Here is a 24358-nt window from a genome sequence, read left to right as displayed (position 1 = left end):
GTGTCTCTGGCTCGTAACTCGATTAGGAGAGGAAAAGGGATGACTCAGTTGAATTGCCCTTTGTAAATATACAGCAAAAATACAGCAAGCTTTTTGAGGAGCGTAACAGATTGATATCATTACCCAAAAGTTATGATATAGGCTTTCAATGCTTTCAAGTTATCTTGTGTTCTGAACCGTTTTAACTGTCCCTCTAACTGTTTAACAAGGTTTATCTTCATGTTCTCTTTTGAATATAATTGAATCCCCCGGTTTGGCAATGGGACTGGTCGGTAAGGCCTTGAGCAGCCATTATTGACTTATGCCTATGTGTACAATAATATGTGTTTTTTAAGGGAGAGTAGGCAGTTCAGACAGTTGCAAAGTGAATCTATGTAGAGACTCAAACACATTGGTTTCAAAATCTCTTCCTTACTTTCTCACAAACGTAGCTGAATTTTTCCTTTTTCTTGAGTGATGGGAATTGTGGACATAAGGGTCAGAGACTCTGACCCCCACACACACACACACACACACACACACACGCACACACGTCCTTATCCATCACCCAGAACATCCTATCTATGTGAGGTAATTGGTTCCGTGGTGAGTCATTCCCTAATTGGTGGGTAGCTGTCAATAGCACAGGTATTTCAAGGCAGTAGCCCGGAGCCCGCATTAGAGATAGAGAGACAGAGAGAGCAAAATATAGCCTGAACCCACACTGGCTCAGACTCAGCAGAGCAGAAAAAGAGCAGAGCTCAGAGCAGCGCTGTTTATCTGTTAATTTATTTTTCAGAGCCTGTGTCCCCTCCACTGGTACTTTCCATTTCTCTTAGCGCCTACTGGCCAGCTGCATGTCCAAATTAGCTTGGTAGGGTGGAGATTCTCACACAGACAGTTATACAAGTAAACAAACAACCGAGCTGAAGGGATTGTGTAAAGCCTACAATTAATGTTGAGATGTCGATCCTCTTAAATTGGGGATTGTTCCACTGGACTTGGGCTAAGCCACCAACTAGTGCTGTCAAGGTAATTTAACAAAGGAGAAGTGGAGAGGCCGCTGTCTGCTGCCTTGAAGAGGACAGGAGAAGACCTTTATAGTGGAATCTCATTATTTAAATGAGAATGACCTACAGTCTGGTCTTGTGCTCTCACGTTGTGCGGTATCCTCTCTGCATAAGCCTGCTTTCCTGCTGTTTGAGGGGGAAAGTATCAGTTTTAAGTCCCAGATACAATGGGATTGGCCCTTAACAAAAACAATAGAACATACAAAACATATAAGATTCAGCCCAAGGGTTTTCTACTTTAGTATTGCCTTTTACTGTGTGTCACTATTCTGGACTTTAGCAGTTGTTACTGATTGAACCTGTTTTTTGTCTGTCTTCCAGATATAAAACTGATTAATGGAACATGTCTTGTTAAAGTTTGAAATAGTGTTAAGTGAAATGAAGTGTTAATGATTAACACTGCTTCATGCACATCTCGATCTGAATCAGAAATGAAGTGTTGACACAAGATTGAAAGCAAGCCAACACAAAGCGGTGCGGTTCACACAGCGCTGCCCCTGTCAATACAACACAAAACACAGAACCTGTAACAGTGACAGAAGTACATCAGGGCTTCCTCACAGTCTGGGCAGCGTCCCACTCCAGACTGTCTCATTGTTTCATTCAATTCCTTTCTTTCCTCCTCTCCCTCGATGCTTCTCCCTAATCCCTTCCTTTTTGCTGTTCCTTCTCAGATCTTTCCATTCACTAACTATATCCTCCTCCTCCTCCTCCTTTTCTCTCTCTCTCCTCCATGTTGCCTGCAGCGATGGATGGGCAGACCGTGACGAGGTCGTGGAGGGTTACGAGCCGGAGGCAGAGGGAGGGATCACCATGAAGCTGCAGTCGGCGGTGGTCAAGTCCTTCGACGACTACTTCCTGAAGCTGCGTCTGGACACCAACACCAGGAACCCCTGGTTCCCCGAGTTCTGGCAGTACCGGTTCCAGTGCCGCCTGCCGGGACACCTGCAGGAGAACAAGAACTACAAGAAAGTCTGCTCCGGTGGGTGACAACACTGAAAGATTGAACTTCACTGGCCTTCTGTTTCTGTTGTGGAGCAGTAGGGTTGTTTGTGAATAGAATGGAAATTGTGTACAAAAAAACCCAATTGAAAAGGCAAACGTAGATTTATTTCTCATGTATTGCTTTCAGGCTTTGTCCTCTAGTCTTTTGTCTAGCTGTCAGAGAGAGGAGAGGGTTATTTGACTGGATTCCACAACTCATGAATAATAACAAAAACTGTATTTTTTTTTCTCCCTTTTCCTCCCTGAATATTCTCTCTGCTTGCCCTCAAAAGGTGATCACGGTAAATTGTGTTGTTGATTCGACGAAGTGTTTTAATCGTAATTTAAACAGATTATTTTCGACAAATCCAATAAAAAGGAACACTAAGATCAAAATCACATTCAAATGCATTGATCAGCATGCTTTCAGTCAAATGATAAATGAGAACAAGTAACTTAGTGGTTTGTCATGTAGCTATGATAGATGTGGATTTTGCCTATGTTTTATTTTAAAATGGTCTTACAACAAGTTTGACTGGAAAGGCACTATTTATTGTAGAACTTCAAAAACGGCGAGCTATCAAAGAGCAGTAGAGTTACGGTTGCTTTTCTACTATCTGTTGTTGTTCTCAATTACATTTTATACTCCTTTCATTCCAAAGACCTTCAGGGTGGTAAGTGCATATTTCTAGCCACGATTACGGCGATGATTTGTATTGTACCTGCACCTGCACTGTGTAAGCATTTCACTCCTCCAACGCAGGAAGAGCTTGACTGATGCTTTGTTGATCGCAGCACTCACTCTGATGTTTGCCTTGTAACTGTGGTTTAGTCAAATGGGGGAGATGGCTTGATATTGGCAGTTTCAGGCTGTAGCCCGGGGTGAGGATTGTATCAGTCAAACTCTGCTGTAGAGCACTGGGCTTGTTTGTATGAAAAAAAGAAAAAAAAAAGAAAACAACCTTACACTTGTGTGGACAGAGGAATGGCTCACCCAGCACACACTGTTCACCCAAACCCCTGAAACACTGTGGTCCAAGACGGTGTTGTTTGGAGATAGATCACACCCTCTGCTGCCTAAGTGCATGTAGTTGTAGAAAAGAAATGTCTGTACTTCAAACACGCTGTCTGGGGAAGCAAATAGAAATGTCATGGCTGACTACCAAGTGCTTTTTCAACAACTTGGTGTCCACAGTCTTAGCATTTTCCCTCAAGTTTTTCTCTGCATCTGTTTCCTATTAAGCCTCTGGACACCATGTTGTGATTTCTTTACTGTATGCTAATATATTTTGCTGTGAAAGACCGTTCTGTTTTACAATACTTTCTTCCACGTCTGGTTCAACGATCATTATGTATTGTGGAAAACACCAATTTTATAATGATTTTGCAGCACAATATTTGCCATGCCTTTATTCCCACGGTGCAACTGCACTTCAAATACAGCACAAAACAAACAAGAAGGCTTTATTCAGCGGTAATTCAAAAATCCTACCCACCCTTCTGACGCCCTCCTCTTTTCCCCACTAACAGGGAATGAGAGTCTGCATGAGAACTATGTTCAGGATAGTAAGATGGGCTTTGTCATCAACGCCATCTACGCCATGGCGCACGGCCTCCATGACATGCACACGGAGCTGTGCCCGGGGCAGCCGGGGCTGTGCGAGGCCATGGACCCCATCGATGGCAGCAAGCTGCTGGACTACCTGCTCAAAACGTCCTTCAGGGGAGTCTCAGGGGAGGAGGTCTATTTTGATGAAAACGGTGATACCCCGGGCAGGTAAGAGGAAGATGGGGGGATGGGGTTAAAGACTCCAAAAAAACTCCATCTTAACGAGTCATTTAGTCTCATATTCAGCCTTCAAATCTTATTTTTCTTAAAACAAGAGATAACTCCAAGGTGTCACTACCTTGAAACCAGGCAGAAAAAGACAGATCAGTTAAAAAATCAGATGGTTTTATTGGTTAGAAACTTACATTTATGCCTACTAGTGCAGCATGATGTCACCACCAAAGATACTGCGTTTTTCCGGGAAGGAAAAGTAATGGGAGTTCATTTCAGGGGGACTTTAAGGAGGATGAAATGGAGGAAGAAGCGGGGAAACGAGAATGGGGATTTCATATTATCGAATTAGTTATAATCTGTGAATCTCTCCCTTCTCACTCTCCCGCTCATTAGCACGCACACACACACACATCCACCAATCTTGAGCACATCGGGGTGTAATGGGTTTGGACTGGAACTGATTCAGTGTATCGTCCGCTGCAGCAGTCATTCTCATCTCTCTTCAGTCCAGCAGACAGCCCAGAAAACACAGCACTGTCGTCCCTCAGTCAGCTAGAGGTCAGCTGTAGCAGCCAGAAACACAGCCACAGCCTGGTTCAATATACAAATGAGGCCACAGTGCGCACTGGCACAAGCTCTTACCTATAATTGCTCTGGAAGATGTCACACTACAGGCTTGTAAGCTGTTTAAGTGACTTTGGATAAGAAAAGAGGTTTGCTAAGCTGCGGAATCGTTATCATTAAATTACCTGTCACTCTCCCCCTTCTCCCTTCTCTATCTCCCTGTTTCCCCCTCTTTCCCGCTCTCATCTCTGTCTCTACCTTTCCCTCATTCCACTCTGTCCCCTCTCTCTACCTCTTCATTCTTTTTGTCACTTAAACTCTTTTCCACTCTTTATCTTTCTCCCGCTCCCTCGCTCCCCCCCCCTTCTCAGATATGACATCATGAATCTACAGAGTGTGGGTGACGGTCGCCATGACTACATACACGTGGGCTCCTGGCATGAGGGCATCCTGAGCATCGACGACAGCAAGCTGTGGCTGAACAGCAGTGACATGGTCCGCTCAGTCTGCAGCGAGCCCTGCTCCAAAGGACAGATCAAGGTAAGGAACCGGATCTGTGTCAAACAGGATAAGCAAATGTTTTTTTTATGGTTTGTTTTAGCCGACTGCAGCGCCAAGTGGATGGGGTGGGCCACCTGGAAAAGTACAGTGACTTTCAGAAAGGCGCTGTCTCCTCAGTGTGAATAGTCATAAGAAAACAAACAATGTTTGACATTGAGTTGTGTTTAATTAGCTGAGGAAAAAAAAAGCTTGCGCACACTTTGATGCATGCAGTTTTCATATTTATCGCTGAGATTTCATTTCTAAACGACCTTCATTAGAGAGTGCTCAGTTTTGGTTTACAAATTAATTCCCTTGCCTTGCCTAGTCACGGTAAATAATAAACATTGGTATTGAGCCTGTAGCTTGAGGAAATGCCCCGATTTGCTTCATCTGGGGCCAATTGTTTTCAGTCTGGCCATACAGTAAGTCCCCCCGAGGGAGGTGCATCCTCTCTCCCGCCCGCTCCCGCTTCCCCCGCTATCTGCTTTGTTTCCTGCCCCACTTATCACCCTATTTTACATATCAGAGCGCTGGTAACAGCTTCTCTGGGAGTAGAATGCAAAAAGCAGCTGGCCTTGTTTTAGAAAACAGTGTGTCTGGGGCTTAAGAAGAAAAGTGCCACCGTGCAGGTACTTCTTAAAAAGCATCTTGCCTTTTACATCCCCTTGACGCTGATTGGTAATTTATGTTTTGTTGGGGTGTGATGTGTTGCTTGTCATGGTTTGACTGGTTGCTGTGACTGAGGTGTGTGACCCCTCGTTGTTGACGTCGGGCCTCTCTGTGCGCAGGTGATCAGGAAGGGCGAGGTGAGCTGTTGCTGGATCTGCACCACCTGCAAGGACAACGAGTACGTCCAGGATGAGTTCACCTGCAAGGCCTGTGAGCTGGGGTGGTGGCCTGACGATGAACTGGAAGGTAAGGGAGACCAAACCGGCCGTCTTGAGCCAATCTGCTATTGTTTTCTCCAGCAACACGCCCTGATTTTACCTCTCTTGCTCCCTTGCCAAGGCATTTATCTCTTATAACATCAATATCACGGATTCTCTTAAAACAGCACTAACCCTTATGGACAGCCTCATTCTGTTTCACACTCTCCAGCATCCTCCTCCACCTATTCGTACTTTCCACACTGACACCTTTAGCTGCTGCTTGTCACCATCCAGATCCTGCGATCCTGCTTTCACTCACCGTTCCCTAATCTCTACACGACTCTCCTAAATTGGCTATTTTTCTGCACGATGTATCGACGTTTCCTACGGTCAATTCATGGCCTTCAGTCTCTCTTCGTGTCATCCTGTCACTCCCTCAGTCATCAGCCGCCTTCCAAAAATCTGTTTCCTCTCCTTCTTTTTCTTTTTTACTTTAATCTCACTTGAGCTGCTCCCTCTCAGCTGATGCCTCCGCTCCCTTGCGCACCTGCCAAAACTCCTTCTCCACTTAGCTCTCCTCCCCTCCTCCCTGCTCTTCGCCTTGTTGTGACCCAGTGGTTGTTTTGACAGCGATTTATAGAGTTGAGAGGAGCTCTCAGTTCCCAGGTGTAAAATCCTATTACTGCCATGAGAGGCTCGGGGATACATTTCACCAGCTTGTCGAGGAAGAAATTCCCTCTTCGCTCTCATTACACGTGCCTACCTGGAGAAAACTGACACTTCAATTCATTGAGTTAAGATTTTAAGTGCGTTTGTTTATTCATTCGTCCATTGAGGCCAAGGTTTTTCATATTATTTAGTTGGGTCAGTTGTGAATGTGCTCAGAGAAAGTGTACATTAGAGGAGTGAGCTTTGTCTTTGAATTATTCAAAGGTCTATACTTAGGACTTTGGCATGACAGTATAGGTTTTAGAGGAATAAGGGATTTGAGGATTGTGTAAGAAAGGATAAAGATAAGTGCATTTCATCTTTGCGACCCTCATCTATTTGCACGAAGGGGGGCTGATGCCGCGATAAGCTAAGCTGGGCGGTCAAAAGAATATAGGCAACCGTTCGCAGCGGTGACGCTTTACCTTGAAGTGTGCTTCAGACGCTTTCACAGAATCACGTTTCAGTAATATCTCTGCAGTGTAACTACTGTTTTACACCTTGTCATTCACATTCACACCACGTCTTTCACGTTGCGTGTTGAAAAGACTCGGGTTTCCTGAGGAGACACGTTAGGATATTCACAAATTACAGATAGTGAAGTTCTTGTGGTTTGACATATGGGGAGTTAGTATGCAATCCAGAAGTGGGTTTCTCCATGCATAGCCTTGCCTGTGATGGCAGTGACTGTAATGCTATTAGGAACAGCACATAATTTATGGGTTTTTAAGCTGGGGAAGTCTGGGGATGTCAATTTTCTCCTTTTAAGCTCTACCAACTTCCCGTGTGTGTTGGATGACAAATATGCTACCAGTGCGTCATGATGGACAGAGTGTATGCGGATGCACAACACACACACAGACACATACACACTCAGGCGCGTGCACAGACACACACACTTGTACGTACGCACACATTTAGTACAACATGAAGATGAGAGAGAAATCTGACAGAACTGGAGCTTTGGGATATGTATGATGACGCGTGTAAATTAGTTCCTGAGCAATTTTAGGCCATCTTTGAAGTGCTCTGATCTCTGCTACGTACCTCTTGACGTCCCCAGTGTCTCCAAATCTGTGCATTGCTTTCCTCTCTCCTGCCTCTGCACTGTCTGTTCATTGGCTCTGATCTGTTCTCCCCTGCGTTCTCAATAATACAAATGTACTATGTACACAACAACAAAAGATTAACCTGACATCTTTTCCTCTGCTCTTTGCAGGCTGCCAGCCGCTGCCTCTGAAGTATCTTGACTGGGCGGACGTGGAATCCATCGTTGCAGTAGTGTTCTCCTGCGTAGGCATCCTGATCACCTCCTTTGTCACCTTTGTGTTCATCCAGTACCGCGATACGCCCGTGGTGAAGTCTTCCAGCCGAGAACTCTGTTACATCATCTTGGCAGGCATCTTCCTGGGCTACATCTGTCCGTTCACCTTAATCGCCCGCCCCACTGTGGCTTCCTGCTACCTGCAGCGGCTCCTGGTGGGCCTGTCGTCTGCCATGTGCTACTCCGCCCTGGTGACCAAAACCAACCGCATTGCCCGCATTCTGGCAGGCAGCAAGAAGAAGATCTGCACCAGGAAGCCCCGCTTCATGAGCGCCTGGGCCCAGGTGATCATCGCCTTTATGCTGATCAGCGTCCAGCTAACTCTGGAGATCACTCTCATCATCCTGGAGACGCCTGAGCCTGTCAAGTCGTACCCGAGCATCCGTGAGGTCTACCTCATCTGCAATACCAGCAACTTAGGCATGGTGGCGCCGCTGGGCTACAACGGCCTGCTAATCATGAGCTGCACCTACTACGCCTTCAAGACGCGGAACGTGCCGGCCAATTTTAATGAGGCAAAGTACATTGCCTTCACCATGTACACTACCTGCATCATCTGGCTGGCCTTTGTGCCCATCTACTTTGGCTCCAACTACAAGATCATCACCACATCCTTCTCCGTCAGCCTGAGTGTCACCGTGGCACTGGGCTGCATGTTCACACCCAAGATGTATATTATCATCGCCAAACCAGAGAGGAACGTCCGGAGCGCCTTCACCACATCTGATGTGGTGCGAATGCATGTTGGCGACGGGAAGTCCGTGGCTCCCTGCGGGAGCAACAGCCTGCTCAATATGTTCCGCCGGAAGAAGAATGGAACTAGCAGCGCCAAGTGAGTGACCTTTTATCTTGCTCATATTGCTGGATTAAATGTTGTTTCCTGGGGTAACTGGCTATAAACAATTACAGTGTGAAGCCTGAACACTCAAATGGTGCAGTGACCTGTCCAGTGATGTTCTTGTGGCATTTGTTGAATAACAGAATCACCTATTTTCAAGTATTAAATAGATAATTATTTTTGAATACTGAGAAAGTGGCATGCCTCTTGCCCTCCAATGTATTTTAAATTCTCTTTTCTATTCATTACAATATATTCCTATTCTATTCTATTCTATTCTATTCTATTCTATCTTCATCCCAGGTTGTTAGAGCATGGATCAGCCACTGAATTAACAGTACAATGTATAAATCTAACAGACGGACAAAGAAAAATAACATTGTGGTCTTATTACCAAAGGAATATTTGAGTGTTCATGCATCCAAAATTGTCTTCCCAGCAGCCCAAACTATGTTTAATTAAACATGTATTGCTAAATTGTTTAGAAACAATATAAGAGCTTTGAAGTGAATATGGAGTGAATTGATATGACACATCCCCCTCCCCCCTGAGAACAAAATGTTATCACTGAAATTAGGTTCAGTTTGATAGAAGCCGGCATTCAATGATTTAAAGCTAATGGGCCATGCTAATATCTCTATGATGATTAAAGTATAGATTTTACTGATCCTAATTAGCCTTGCATAAAACCTTCTTGAGCTCCACAGCAAAGACACATGGACAGTTGTCTAAAGTAAGGAGTGGGACAGCGTATGAGAGTGATCCTAGTATGTTTAAGTGTTGTCTCTCACCCTTGCTATGCTGTCGCTCTAACCTTTTCAAACTGGACAGAGTATTGTCTGTGAGAATGTCATAGGCTGGCAAATGTTTAGACGCAGGGTTATTCAACTCCTGTCCTGGAGAGCTGCACTGTCAACTGAAGTTATCAACATATTTTACTACTATACAGTATATAATCAGGGTGGGAAATTAAGACCACTTACCGGCCAAACAATGATACATTTTGGCTTTTGCAACCAAGTCTGCTTCAGAGTATTCTGTCTATTCTCCAAACCACTGTAGCAAGTAACCAGCCCTCATCTGGGTCGGCTACCTGTTTTCTATTCCAACAACCAGGCCAATCTGGCAGGTGAAAGTGTCTGGTGAATTAATGGAACCACTCGCCGCTGTGACTGGTGAATGAATAAGGTCATTTCCCACCCTGTAAATGATGAAGTATATGATGCTGCTCAGGGTTAGTCATTGGTTGGGGAGTCTACAAACCTCCTTTCTCATTCCTGGGCTGAAAAATAATGATTTTTGACACTGCAACCCTCCAAGTAGGAGATTTGCCATCCTGCTACTTTTGGTTTATCCTGAATTACCCTCACATTTAACAATTCTCAGCATGAACACATCTCTGCCCCCCTTCCCCAACTAATCACATTAGAGCCAATCCTAGCTCACTCTGCACTAAACTGTGTGTCATCTTCAGACCAGTTCAGGCACCACCAAAAATACTTTGCAGGTGCATGTGTCCCATTTCAGCTCTCTAAGCACTTAGTTAAACAGGACAAAATGAGCTGGACGCCTCCTAATACCGTGAGCTCAGTCATTTGAAGATCATAATGCTCTGTCTGCAGCACATTATGAATCATTAGATATTTGTGAAGTGCCACAGTTAACAAATGCAATGCTCTTTAGAGCTCATGAGCGAACCCTTAGCACTGCTGTTAATGTCAAGTCACGTCGTCAAAAAAGTATTTTGACATGCATCACAAATGTTGAAATGCTGCTGGTCTGTTGTGCTACTGTTGTGTTGATGTTGTTGACGTTTTTGTCTGCAACCTCCTCCCGGTTTCCTGTGATAGTAATTTGGGTCTTTATCTCGTTCATAGTTCTAATGGCAAGTCTGTGTCATGGTCTGAATCAGGTGCAAGACACCCTCCGAGGGGGGGGAATGTGTGGCACAGACTGTCTGTGCATGTGAGGAAACAGGAAGCCGGCTCGAATCAGACGGCGGTCATCAGGCCCCTAACTAACACCCCCGACCCCCACAGTTGCGAGCCCTCCACCCGCGACCTTGGCACAGTCCCCCACCTCGCCCAAGAACCGCCTGGCACTAAGGCTCTATACAACCTGGCGGAGGAGGACGACGAGGGCGAGGCGCAGCGCCCTCTCTGGACTCCTACGCGCTCTGGACCGCTCCAAGGGCCGGACTCCAATTTAGATAAGCCGACTTCTTATTTGCCCGCTCGCTTGACGAGCTGCACCGCCGAGCGCTTGCAGGGGGCGGTGGTGGACACGCACAGCTCCGGTGTCCCCGCACTGAGTGACAACACCGCCAAGGAGGCGATGCCCACCGACGAGCCCTTGAGCCTTGCGCCCTCACGGCTTCCTCTGGCTTTCGGAGGGGAGGGGCCGGAGGGCGAGGAACTGGACCTCTTGCACAGCTACATGTACGATGCCAAGGAAGAAGAGGAGGAGGACGAGGAGGGAGAGGAGGGGGAAGGGGAGGATCTGACTCAGAGCAAACTGACTCTGGAGGATTCCCTGGCTCTGTCCCCTCCCTCGCCCTTCAGAGACTCGGTGTGTTCGGGGGAGTCCGTCGGCGGCTCCCCCGCTGTGGAGTCGCTCCTCGGTAGCCCTCTGAGCTCGGCCTACACCTCTACTATCCTCCGAGACTTCACACAGAGCTCCTCAACACTGTGAGAGCAAAGTCGGGCACTGACACACCTGCTATCAGCACACCTTTGCATCACTCACACACACACACACACACGAATTTCCTACATACACACACACACACATACATACAACATTTACAACAGATTGACCATTTCACAAGTTTTGAACATTTATTTCATTACCTTTTTCTTTTTCTGAATTGCTCTGTCATTTGCTTGCTTGTATTTTACTACTCTGCTTTTATCAAAGAGGCGTTATTTCAAAACTAGAAGTAGCCTAGGCTAGGCTAGGACAAAACACCTGGTATCGTCCAGGAGAGCTTCTACACTCCTGAAGGGCTTGTCAGTCCACATAGCCTTTCTGTAAACTCTGAAAACTGGGAACAGTGCCAAAACTAGCCAGCTGTCGTGCCAAAATTTGATGGATTAAGCAAAAGCACAGAAACATAATAAAGGATGTAGCTATTGTTTTCCTATTGTCGTGCAATTAAATAGCCGACGTGAAACAAATGGAGGGAAGCCCGCTCGGTGTGCGTGCGCTGACACAAGCGGAGACCAAACTGGCTCCAAGGACTGCAATAGCTGGAATGCATTTCATGCCAGGTCTAATTAGCTATGCTCATGTCCTATATGCCGCACATGTACAGTTCTGTCCATGTGTGTAGCAGTCGCAGCTGCATCGAAAAAAAAAATCCTTTTTGCCTTTTTTCATTAATAAGACTCATCTGAGCTTTCTTACTTCTGACCTCATTGCAATTTAAACATTGCAGAGAGACAAAATGATATAAAAAAGTACAGTATGTTGGTTGAATATTACATTCAAGTGTTGCAAGGTCTGTTCAACATTGCAAACACATTAGTACTTAACTGGAATTCCGCTGAAGACTTGCGCTGTATGATATTCTGTGATATGGATATAATGTGCCAATCAAAGTTGTTATCAACCTACTTCCCTGCTTTCACTTTTTACTATGTAGCTGATAAAGGTTTGCTTGATTGTAGATGATGGCAATGTTGTTTACTCGGTTTACACACAATCATGCCCTGAGACCAGTTTTATAAGCATGGGATGTGATAAAGAGCTGATTCTGCTTTCCATGCCGTGTTGATGATATTTCTCATGTTTTCTGAGTTTGCTGTGTCATTGTAATGGAAAACACAGTACTTGTATAGGTTCTCAAAGTTTGTAATACTGTTTGAACCATCTCTTGTTTTTTCACACGGGTGGTATGTTTGTAATATCAGTAAATGTTTATATATTTAGAATGTGAACCGAAGAAAAAAAAAAAGTTTATACATTTTGAAACTGTCCTCAGATGCTTGTGAAGGAGCAGTGTGTTGGCATTGGTTTTGGGTAACTTTTAAGCTAACTTTATCAGTCGACTGTATCCTCTTGAAAATATTCAGTTGTAAAAGTAACCAATGATTAGTTGCTTCTTGTAATGAGATTACATGTTTCAATTTTGCTTAAATCTTGTATTATAAACTTAAGTAGTTTACTTGAGCTTAAGTTTCTTAGTTCTTTATCTATAAGAATACAACTTTCAAAGTACAAGAATATACAGTATGTACAGTAACATAGTGCAACGGTATTGTATTTCCAAATGTTTTTAGTCTATTATAGTGTAAGATGTTTAACGATTTTAACCAATGTACAATATATGAGGGTGCCACCTGTTGAACACTGTCAAAGCTAGAATGAAATAGGCCTTCATGTTTTGGGCAAGCTGAAAAATGCTGTAAAATAAAAACTATTTATATTAAGAAGACTTGATTACCTCCTGCAATAGCCTAAGCACAGGCTACTATGAGTTGGGACTGTATTGTCATTGTACTTACTGTAGGTCTGCAAAAACGCAATGAGTTGCAAAGCTTGATCAAACTTAGTCTAGACCAGTGGTTCCCAAAATAGGGTTTGGGGGCCACCAGGGGTCCAGGAGTGGGTTCCAAGGGGCCTCTGTAGGAAAATGAGGAATAGTTTGATTTCACTGTTATTTCACTTTCTAGAAGTGGGCAGCATGTAAAAAGATGACATAGATTATTACATCATTGATCCCATTTATCTCTATTAGCTATTGTTTTCACTCCACCCACAATGTGGATAGTTATTTGCTTATAAAGTCATATGTGACAGCAAAAATCCCCAATGGCGTGCCTTAGGACAAAATAACAAATCTCTTTGGTTGATGATTGGCTGATGGTGATGACACTTTACATGAAAAAGTTTGGGACGCCCTACGTTTGAATGGAGAACACATGCTACTTATGCAAATATGAGGGGGGGGGAAACTTGCGCTTACTGTAATCGCGGGAGGAGGAGGAGGAGGAGGAGGAGGGCTGCAGGGGGAAAAAAACACTCCTGTTTTCCCTGACATTTCCGGGTCCTATGACTTATCAGGTGGTTGTCGGGCAGGAGGAGGGGGAGGAGGAGGAAGGGGGAAAACCAATGTAGCCTACTTTCTGTTGCATCTGCTCCCCGGCACATTGAACAGCCCGTCCAGCTCCTCACAGCAAGCTTACATGAGAGAAAGTGGAGAAGAAGCTGTTTGAGTGTTTAGAAAGCTGTCAGTGTCAGTCGCCCCTCACCATGGCCGGAGGCTCGGTATCGGAGTGTAAGGAGTACTTGTTCAAAGTCCTGGTGATTGGGGAATTAGGCGTTGGGAAAACCAGCATCATCAAACGCTATGTGCACCAGCTTTTCTCGCAGCACTACAGGGCGACGATCGGGGTAGACTTTGCACTAAAAGTTATCAACTGGGACAGCAAAACGCTGGTGCGGTTACAGCTTTGGGATATCGCAGGTAAGGGGATGCTCATTCACTCATAACGCCATAACGTCGCCCCCTTGTTTTTGCGCGACAGTTATAATGTTACCGAGCTTCTAGTGAGGAAATACAGTGTGTGTGTGTGTGTGTGTGTGTGTGAGAGAGAGAGAGAGTGAGAGCGAGAGAGCCGCAACTTTTGCTTGTGTGTGGCACAGAGCGAAGCTTCCCGTACGGAAATGTCACTTCTCACGCAGGCTATACATTTCACAGATAGGCTTAGGAATATGTTTAGAGAAAGGTTTATGTTACAAGATATATAAACATTGATTGACTAAAAGTGTTAATGTACCTGTCATTTGTTCAAAATATTTGATATAAACTTAATTGTCAACAGTTTATAGTAAGCCTAATAGAATGCATTTCCAGTGTCCAAAATATAGGCTACTTATATATTTTCCAATTAATATCATCTACATATAGATCTTTGTATGTTTTGAAACATCTCTAACCACTTTCTGAAGTACATGAGAAGTATTTCCTTAAGCATGTGTTGGAATTCCCAGGCGGCCATGAACGCAAACTGACTCAGACATTAAATCTAACAAAAGCAGATAGCTTAGTACATATGATCTAGCTTCATTACTTTGGAAAGTTTCTCGCTACGTTTGGAAGCAGGAGAGGGATTTCCGAAAGAAAAGACCAGTTGATCATGTTTTGTTGCCTTCCAGTTTATGATCACGGCAGCTCGTAATTGCCTGTGGAATGTAGGTCACGTTATTATTACCGGCTGGCTGCTTAAGCCCCGCCCCCACCGAAAAATCACTATAATGTTCATGCAATATTTTCTCTAGGGACTTAAAGTATTCAGTAGTGAGTTCATAGTGGTCTTATCATGCTATTTTTCTTTGTAATCCCACGTGGTATCAAAATAATATTCTTACAGGATTCCTATATATCTGACATAAGGCCTTACATATAGAGATTTTGCTGTGACATTCAGTATCAATGTAAATTCATACTTTCTCTTTCATAAGAGTTGGTAAAATTGGCACATACCAACCGGCTGCATTCCAACAGCTTGAGTAAGCAAGCTGGGTGAAATCAGCGCTGTGCAAAGAAAGTTTTTCCACATGCCAACTACTCAACCCGAGTTGTTTGTCCTCTCAGTGCAAATTTGAAGGCAGCTGATGGCAGAGGAAGATCACACTGTAAACAGACAAAATACAGTCTTGAAAGGGCAGGAGAGGAAGTGAGCACAGATAGACATGGACAGACAAACCAACAAAATCCTTAACTTTGAAATCGAAAGTGTCTGCCCATAACCTGCCAAATGTATGCTGACTGCAGATCAGTTAGGAGGGGATGGGTAGGGTAGTGTGTGTGTGTGTGTGTGTGCGTGTGTGTGTGTGTGTGCGCGCAGTGCAAACCCCCTTGCATTAGCCTCTTTAATCCTTTCCTGCTGTCCTTTAAATGTTTGATCTGGAGTGTCTTGATAGCCAGGTACATCTGGTGCATCTGACGTGTGGCTTATGAAATCGCCTGGTCACACTTACTGTAACTCATCCTGACGATTTACAATGGGTTTGTGTAACATGTTATGAGATCAGGTGGCTCCTGACAGAAAGTTCTCACATGAAAATGCTGACTCCAAAGGCCATCTGTTTTTATGCTTTTGCTGTTGGTGGCAAAAAGTCCAAGGATTCAGGTGTCTGTCTTGAAAGTGAAAGCTTTAGACTTCAGTGATGTTGCAGTCCTTTCTAAATTGCAAAGACATTAAATGCTACAGTATGGCAGTCTACAAATGGGACTCTCACAATTAATGGTTTAGGGATTGTCATTTTTTTTCATCATAAAAATAGACTAAATGTTCCTCACGTGCAGAGCAGACTCACTATGGAAGACATATAGAACCTCTTGACATTAGGAATAGCTCAGGATTCTTTCAGCAGGGTCTTTGAGTGTGGATAAAGAATTTTGTGTGTGTATATATTCATAAAGTATATATTCACACCATTTACACCTTTTTCTAAACATTTGACAGTGGCAACAGACAAATATATTAGTTGGCGTGGTGACAGGCTAACAAAAATACAAAATAAATGTTTAGATACTGACAATCTACAGTGACAAAGATCTTCCAAACACTTGGATCCATGCAACCCCTATGGGCTATATTATGTTTACCTATCCACTGTGTGCCATGTATGCTCTGATTAATAGTCTTGTTTTTCCTAAATATTATTGTAACGTTTTTTTGCTTAGCCCTTCCTCTCAATGCGTTCCTATTCTGGCTCATGAACCCTGCCCTGGCTGTCCAGGTCCCTCCTCTCCCTCCATCACAGACCTCATATGCTGAGACAGATCTGGGCAGATGGTTAGAAGACTGCTGTTTTTTATATTTATTCCATTGCTTACAGCAGTGACAGAGAGGGGGCGGGTGGCGGCGTGGGGGGGTCGTCACAACAACTCGCGTGTCTCTGTCACAGACTGATTGGCAGCGAGACGAAGTGTAGGCTAAACTCCCCGCCGCCACTTGGGCCGCCGGCGGCGCGAGCTCCGTGTGCCGGGGCATCTCTGACCGAGTGCCAGGGAGGCCGTCTGCCTGTCACAGCCAGATAGCACTCCATCAGAGGAACTGTGAGGGTAAATAAAACACTGACACACACACACTTGGATTGACTGATATCATTCATAGAGACAAGGAAACACACTCGCAGATATGACCACCGGGAGAACACAAATTCGAACATGCATTCACACACACACACACACACACACACCCTTACCGGAAAGAAAGTAAAAGTTTGAGGTTAGAAGACAAACATACTTAGACTCATTATTCACACCTACACCAAGGCCTAGCCTGAGGACAGTCTTAGGATAAAAAAAAGTAACGGAACGTGGGAGTGAAAGAGAGCGAAAGCCGGAGGTATATTTGCCAAGTCATTAAGACCAGCTATTAAGCCATTTAATCGTGCAGAAAAGGAGGAGGAATTACCTTCATGGCAACAGAGAGAGCAACATCAGAGTTACGTCGTCTTTTGCCAACCTTAATAATGATTACAGTCTGGGAGGAATGACAGTAATCAGGGCCCAGTGCAAGATGGGCGCACCATGGAAGTCAGTGTGAAGCTCGGGACTTGCCCGCCCCTTTTCACCCAGAATTGCTACTCTCTTCTGGATTTGTCTAAGCCAATGGACAGGATGATTACCACCATAGCATGGAGTAAATAAGCTTGCACCTTGTGCCAAGGCTTTATGTTGAGAGGCCAGCAGTTCAGTCGAGGGGGAGGGACCCAAGGGTAATGCCCCTTTAAGGTTGGGGATTTTTCCCTCAATTCAGACTCTGTTCAGTGCTGAAGGCTGTAGTAAGCTGTAGTAAGTCACTTCTCACGTGCTGCTCAGTGGAATTTGAATGTGTCAGTCATGTGTTGTTCATACTCTGTTTTAAAGGTCCAGTGCAATAAGAATTTATCAATTTCATAGTATAATTTAACAGGACCAGTTGATGTAAAGTTAACCAAATTATTATAGTTGTGAACACTGTGGAAATTTGACTAATGCCCCTTGGAAAACTCTTCCTATGATTTTCAACAGAATCAAACAGATGTAGAATTCCAATCTACTTTCTGTTGTAAATCATGTCACCTACACCCAGGTTTTAATGAATGCTCTGATTGGTTGACAGTATAAATAGCTAATGCTGTGTTCCATAGTCTGTCAGACAGTAGCCAACCAGCTACTTACCAAACTAGCCAAAATCTCCGTGCCTCCATTGTTGCTGGGTGCCGAAGTTCCAGCACTGAATATTTGTTCCCCAAAGATAGAAATATTGGTTCGGCTCTCAGTCAGTCCTACAAGCTTTCTACCATCTAACCATCAAAAACTGGACAAAAAAGGTGCTCATTGTGTTAGAAATCAACTTCAAACTTTTCCTGGCGGAGTTGAAATCACTGCGGTGGATGTTTAAAGCTGGTCCGGTGTTCCGGTAGAGAGTACTCTACTTAATGACTGCACCCTGCACTGTTGTTATTTTAGTGTTGTTGGGAGGGCGTTCGGGGAAGGTTCACAGCCAGTTGCCTCCTAACAACAGACGGAGACTGCCGCTGTTGCTACTGCCATGTCTGGCTTGGACAGTTTCTATGGTAACCCACCCACAGAATAGCTGTGTGTACGAGCGCAGAGGAAACTCGGGTTGCCAGGGCTATGGATAATGATGAGACTTCTCTTTCTCTCTGTTTCTCACACACAACAAACAAAGAGATGATATTGTGGCTGTAACTAAATGGTTTATTTTTTTAATGAGTTGTTTTGAGTTCTTTTTCCAGCAGATTTATAAAGATTTCACATGCTTTATTGTGGGTCTTGCGGTCGTGCGCCACTATCCAGCAGCATGGTGGATTGTCATGAAATGTCCTTGTTAAAAGCTTTGGAAAACCACAACGGTCCCCTCTTTCTGACTTTACGGACACATAAAGACACACTTCTTCTTTGGTTATTACGCAGTTGCCTCAGTTTGTGCATACGAGGTAGCACACTCATTTATTCTCTCCCGCAGTCTCATGCTTCATGCTCACTATGGCATTCAGTGGGCAAATGTGATGCTCTATTGTTCACGCTGCTCATTCCTCTCCCCGTGTCTTCTGCTGATTAGGTTAGCAGCGTATGACTCTGATTTATGCTTATTGTTTTATTTTATTTGCCCCCCATTTAGAAACGGAAATCTCCCTTAGAGTCTCCCTGAGTCTCTTTTGCAGGATGACGCTGGGTACATAAAAAAAGAGCACACATCGGTGTAAGAGAACAAGAAAAGTGGAGAACAGTTCTGCAGCTACTTCACTCCCCAACCAAGGTGCTTACACAAAAGCATAAACCAGATGGAAAGAAAATGTTCAGCAACACTTGGTGGTAGTGTTGCTGAACATTTTCTTTCCTTCTAATGGAACAAGAAACAAAGTACATCAGAAGAGTCAGAATATCTTTAAAGGGGCATTCAATTATGTCTTTATCGACCTCTATCTGCCACCAGGGCTTGTTCCAAAACAGAGACCAGGCTGGAAAGTCAAAGCCAAAAATCTCAGCAATTGAGGTTTAATAGCCCAATTTGGCAGCTTGGTATATAAATTGTTGGTGTAGTCCTCCAGATCCCTGAAAGGCTGAACTTGCTGATAGAAGATAATCTCTTTCAGCTTTAGATCTTTCAGAAAAATGCACATCCATTTGTCAACAATACAATCAATTTGGGATGGAAGATCTGTTTATCTCATGATATGATTCAATACAGGGTTCACGATTCAGTACAACCACGATATGAAGTAATCAAAAGTTTAATGACAACAAAGTCTCACTGTGCAGAATTATGTTTATTTCAGAGCCACAGATCTTTCTAGTGAAGGCACTGGTTTGCTAGATTGTAGTGCAAATGATATAATTTGGATGTAGAGTTTGTGAAATTGTGATGGTCAAGTAGTCTCATTTGTGATTACTACAGCAGAATAAATTGGAGCAAATATCCAGATTCATTTTTCTGACATTTTTGATCACCCCATCCCTACAATCAATACAATGAAACCAGCTAAAGCAAAATACCTTGCCTCAAAATACACTGAACAGCATGATGCACCCTGCTTAAGAGTTTAGTCAACTGAGAGTGAAGTAACTTTTCTTTAACAAAATAAACATAAAGTCAGTTGGCTCACCATGTTCATGAGCAGGACTGGGTTTGGTCAATGCAGTAGAATAGTTATTAGGACCTGTTTATGACACTTTAAAGGTCAGGCATTGTGGGATTTTCTGTCATTGAATGTTAGTGACTTCTGCGCCAACCGATAGCACCGCATCAATACCCCAAATAACTCATTACCCCTTACCACAGTCAGATGTGTGTGTGTGTGTGTGTGTGTGTGTATGTGCATGTGTGTGTGTGTGCGTGCATGCATGCAACTGCAATCACTTTGGTGATATTGATTGATATAGCCACTCCGTAGGAGTCTTTCTCATTCAGCCAGTCCCCTCCCAGGAGGAGCGCTCCTACAGAATGAGGTTTACACCTCCAGACCGCCTCTGCTTACATATCGACCCAACAGTTGGGACCAGATGTCACTGAAAATCAAGTGAAGTGTTGAAAGGAGGCAATGATATGCTGTCATGGCCACTTCCAGTGTTTACGGAGCAGTTTGTCCTTAATACATGGAACAACATAACCATTATACTTCCTCGGCGTTAATTAGCGTCTTCTTTGTCAATTCAACACAAATGTCTGCAAGTTAAAGAATGACACTGACTGCATACTGTACATCCAGAATGGAGCACAGATTGACTTGCATCATTGTCGGTGTATTGCAGAAATTGACTCTGCAACCTTGGCATTCTCTATAAAATGTAGACAGATTCCTGGCAAAGAGATTTCAGCCATTATTCCATCATTCCTGCCTCTTTTCACCTCGACACAGGAGTCATGTTAGATGTTATGGAACTCAGTGCAGCATAATGGGCCCGCTCACCTGTCCTTGTCTCTTGTTCATTGGCGACAAGCTTGAGTTGCTTTCACTTGAGTGGAAAATGCATGGTATCCTGTGTTCTTCCCCTCAGCCGCTTTTCATGACATTTCTGCCTTTCTTCTCCTGCCACTTTATCGACCATATAGTAGACGACATTTGAAAATATCAGAGAGAGAGAGAGCTTGTCTCGCTCTGCCAATATTTGACTCTGCGGTCGATAATGTTGAACTGGTCACTCCGTTCTGGCTGAAAATGATATGGGTGTCAAACAGAGCGTGGGATAGATTAAAAGGAAGAAAAAGGCTTTGAAAATTGGGAAGCAGTGTGTGTGTGTGTGTGTGTGTGTGTGTGTGTGTGTGTGTTCTTCCTTTCACTCCATTCTGTTGGATGTAGCAGCTTCACAAGGCCTGGAAATGAAAGCCTTATTTCCGTCTATCAGCTCTTTATCCCACTGTGTCGTGTCTCTGGTGAATTCACCTGGGGTTACATCGGCTAAAATTAGACTCTCAATTATGAGCAATTACCGTCAGGCCTGTAGGCCCCACAGTGTATTCGCTCCCTCGCTCACACCCGCACTGCGCCACGCCGCAGCAGCTCCGTGCGTGGTCGGGTAAGTACCTACAGCAAAGTGAAAGCACACAGGGAGGAACTGCACTCACACTTCCTCAAAGTTTCTCTTGGTTCTTCCTTTATTTTTATGACTCAGCTCAAGTGGAGGGTGTTAACTCTCCTCTGTACAATGACACTTGACACTAATTGGAGCAATGTCCATCAAATGCTACCTGAAGTCATTGAATGCCTGGTATAATGAGACTAAATCTAAAAGAGAAAGGAGATGAGCAGGCTCTTGAACTGTATTGGCTTCCTGTTATGTTAAGGCTGGTGACTGATCATTCATGGTTGACTGATATTGGTCATAACAAAACATGAAGAAGCTCTCGATAAAAACAGGAAACATTTTGGGACGCTTATGCAAGAGGGTGTGTGTGTGTGACTAATATTTTATGGGGAAAAAGAATGACACAGCTATCATCAAAACACACAAAAGCTTTTAATATAAAACAATTTTTGTGGTATCTGGCCTCTCTCACAAAGGATTGCTGTCTCAAGCAGCGATGAGGCCTTCTGTGGCCACGGGCCTCTGGCATGAAAATGATGCATTCTTTCAAAGATTCTCCACAACCTCCAGTCTGCACATTCCTTCACTCTGTGTATGCACCAGAGAGGTGTCTACATCGCAGAGTGTGATCACAGCCACAGCCTGTCCACGCTGTCCCAACTGTGGACTAAGTCCCTTCTCCCCTAGCTGAGTGACCAAGCACTCTATGCACTGTGTTGGTTATTGAATTTAGGATGCAAGGAAAGGTGAAAGGCTGCATGTTATATACCCCCAAATCACTATATATACTGTAGAACACTTATGGTTTGATTTAATGGTCAAGTATCAAACATAAACCACTATTACTGAAATGTAAGAAAAAAATCCAAGGCATTCAGGGTGTGAGGTATAAATCAGATCAAGGCAATGTCGCAGATGATGATAAATATATCTATATATATATATATATCAAGTCTGGCAAAAAGTCTGGCATATCAAGTCTGGCAAAAATAAAGAACTTCTACCAGCAACACATTATCTGTTGTTTTTTAAAGGACAGAAAAATTAGCTGTATCCAATATAACCAAAGGTCAGTCATCTTTGTCTGAGCAGTAGAAGAATTTGTAGGCTTCATCGTCAGTCACTAGCCAGCTAATCAACCATGTCTCCCCAATTAACCCTGTCTAGACAAAAAAGTATTGCACAGAAGCGAAGGGAGAATGCTCATCACACAATGCTGTTTGATATGACTAGGTAGGTCATTACAAATCTGTACGATCTGAAGACCGATATCAAGAGATTTTCTGATCAGACAGGTACCTGAAGGTGCGCCCCTAGACAGTTATATTCAGAGGTACAGTTTGCCCTTTGAACCACTGACCGAATATTCATCTCCATCCTTCAAGGTACACCTCTTTGCATAGTTATTCTAAGGTTGACTGATAAGGGCAGGCTGAAAGTCGTGCTAGAGAGCTGCGCTTGGAAATTACTTGAGGGTTTTCCCTCACCTCAAGAGCCCAGTTCCTCTTAAAGGTTTCATTTCAAAGGTTCTTGTTACACTGTGGAAGTTCCCATGGAGATTTGAATTTGTCGTGAGTCGTGACCACAGCTGGTCCCCATGGTGAGCCTCAGATCTATCACACAGTGTAGATGATCTTAGCTGTAGTCATTTAAAGTGACACAAAGGCATCTAAAAGTGTCAAATGCAACACTTCAGATAGTCCATTATCTGCTAACTGAGTCATGCCAATTAATATATACTTAGTGCAACATTGTTAATCAGCAGAATAGGGATCTATTGCTGGCTAAATGTCAGTGACTGACCCACAGCGAGCCAGTGTGATGTGAATATAATCAACAGTGTGATTCAACAAGAGTAAAAAACACAACCTAAGTGGTACAGTTGTGTTCAAGCGGAGCCCAGATTGATAGTGACACCCCATGTCCCACTGGTAATTCCCCTTGCTTTGCCTTTGTGAAATATCGTCTCAGATATTTCTCAGAGAATGACTAAAGAGAATGGCTTTTTTATTATGGCAGATTACTTCTGCCATTCTCTGTGCGGATTAGGCCCATGGCAAATTAGGGAAAGTAGGTCAAATAAGAGACATCTCTTTCCTCATCATTTTTGGCCACAACCAGGGAGGAGAAATGTTGAGGTACCGCTGAGTTATGACACGAAGGAGAAATAAATGTCACGTCATTTAGGTGATCGAGCTCAGGAGCAGACATTTTAGTTTCTTCTTTAAGATGCTGTTTTGGTGTTTTGCTGCAGATGTTTAATCACATCTATTCGTGACGGATTTGTCACTTCCACACTTTTTCTTAATCGGTCATGAACCCAAACCCCTATTACTCATCTAGCGTAGCATCTCAACAACCTTTCAGTTATTTTTTTGATGCTTTGTAAAAATTCAGATTCTTTCTTTCCCCTCGCCCCAGGTCAGGAGCGTTTCGGCAACATGACGCGGGTGTACTACAAAGAGGCCGTGGGGGCGTTCGTGGTGTTCGACGTGACGAGGGGCTCCACGTTCGAGGCGGTATCCAAGTGGAAGCACGACCTGGACAGCAAGGTGAAGCTGGCCAATGGCAACCCCATCCCCTCGGTGCTGCTGGCCAATAAGTGCGACCAGAAGAAGGAGAGCTCCAACAACACGTCCCTCATGGACAACTTCTGCAGGGAGACCGGATTCCTGGGCTGGTTCGAAACCTCGGCTAAGGTGAGAGGCGTTTAGATAGAGGAGCTGATCCAGAACGCAGACCCACACAGTTTCACCTACATTATTCTCAGTATCTGTTTAGGGTTCTACCTCTGGAGCGTTTTTTAATCTTTATCTGATGTTTTATTTAGGGCTGCTCTGTAGTTCAGATCAGCGCAGCACGAAATTGCCCATATAAGGCCACATATTAATGCTGTCTGAAATACCTTGTATCATGAGGGATAAACATTTCAAGGGCCTTGAGGCATGGTTCATACATGACTCCTAACAGGTTAATCATGTTTCACACATGAGCGTGACTCAGATGTTTGTGGTGAATCTGCTTTAAGAGCTTTGCAATACATACACGTGATTGTTTTTGTCTAAAGGAATACAGAAAACAAACTAAGAATAAAGACAAACTGAAATGCTAATGAAATCACACCGGCTAGACTGTGGTGATTGTAA

General features: G+C 44.0%; 2 protein-coding genes across 2 annotated transcripts in view; both read left to right on the top strand.

Annotated features, from left to right (window-relative positions):
* LOC139653240 (metabotropic glutamate receptor 1-like) overlaps positions 1 to 11353 on the top strand; it is a 28619-nt gene extending 17266 nt beyond the window's left edge. The window contains exons 3-8 of the mRNA XM_071530216.1: positions 1796 to 2031; positions 3564 to 3810; positions 4752 to 4920; positions 5712 to 5838; positions 7720 to 8656; positions 10540 to 11353. Of these exons, the coding sequence (XP_071386317.1) occupies positions 1796 to 2031; positions 3564 to 3810; positions 4752 to 4920; positions 5712 to 5838; positions 7720 to 8656; positions 10540 to 11353 (2530 nt within the window). The remainder of the gene's footprint in view (positions 1 to 1795; positions 2032 to 3563; positions 3811 to 4751; positions 4921 to 5711; positions 5839 to 7719; positions 8657 to 10539) is intronic.
* Positions 11354 to 13766: 2413 nt separating this feature from the next.
* On the top strand, positions 13767 to 23911 carry LOC139653239 (ras-related protein Rab-32-like; the record flags this gene model as incomplete). Its single annotated transcript, XM_071530215.1, has 2 exons — positions 13767 to 14129; positions 23634 to 23911. Coding segments are annotated over exons 1-2 (492 nt in total), but the record flags the coding sequence as incomplete, so codon positions are not given.
* Between the last annotated feature and the right edge of the window lie 447 nt (positions 23912 to 24358).

The sequence above is a fragment of the Centroberyx affinis genome, unplaced genomic scaffold, assembly GCF_046629955.1.
Source record: "Centroberyx affinis isolate AG114_WGS23_722 - 3 ecotype Tasmania unplaced genomic scaffold, CSIRO-AGI_Caff_v1 ptg001901l_1, whole genome shotgun sequence".
NCBI lineage: Eukaryota > Metazoa > Chordata > Actinopteri > Beryciformes > Berycidae > Centroberyx > Centroberyx affinis.
The sequence above is the reverse complement of the archived record's forward strand: the minus strand, read 5'-3'. Positions and strand labels throughout refer to the sequence as shown.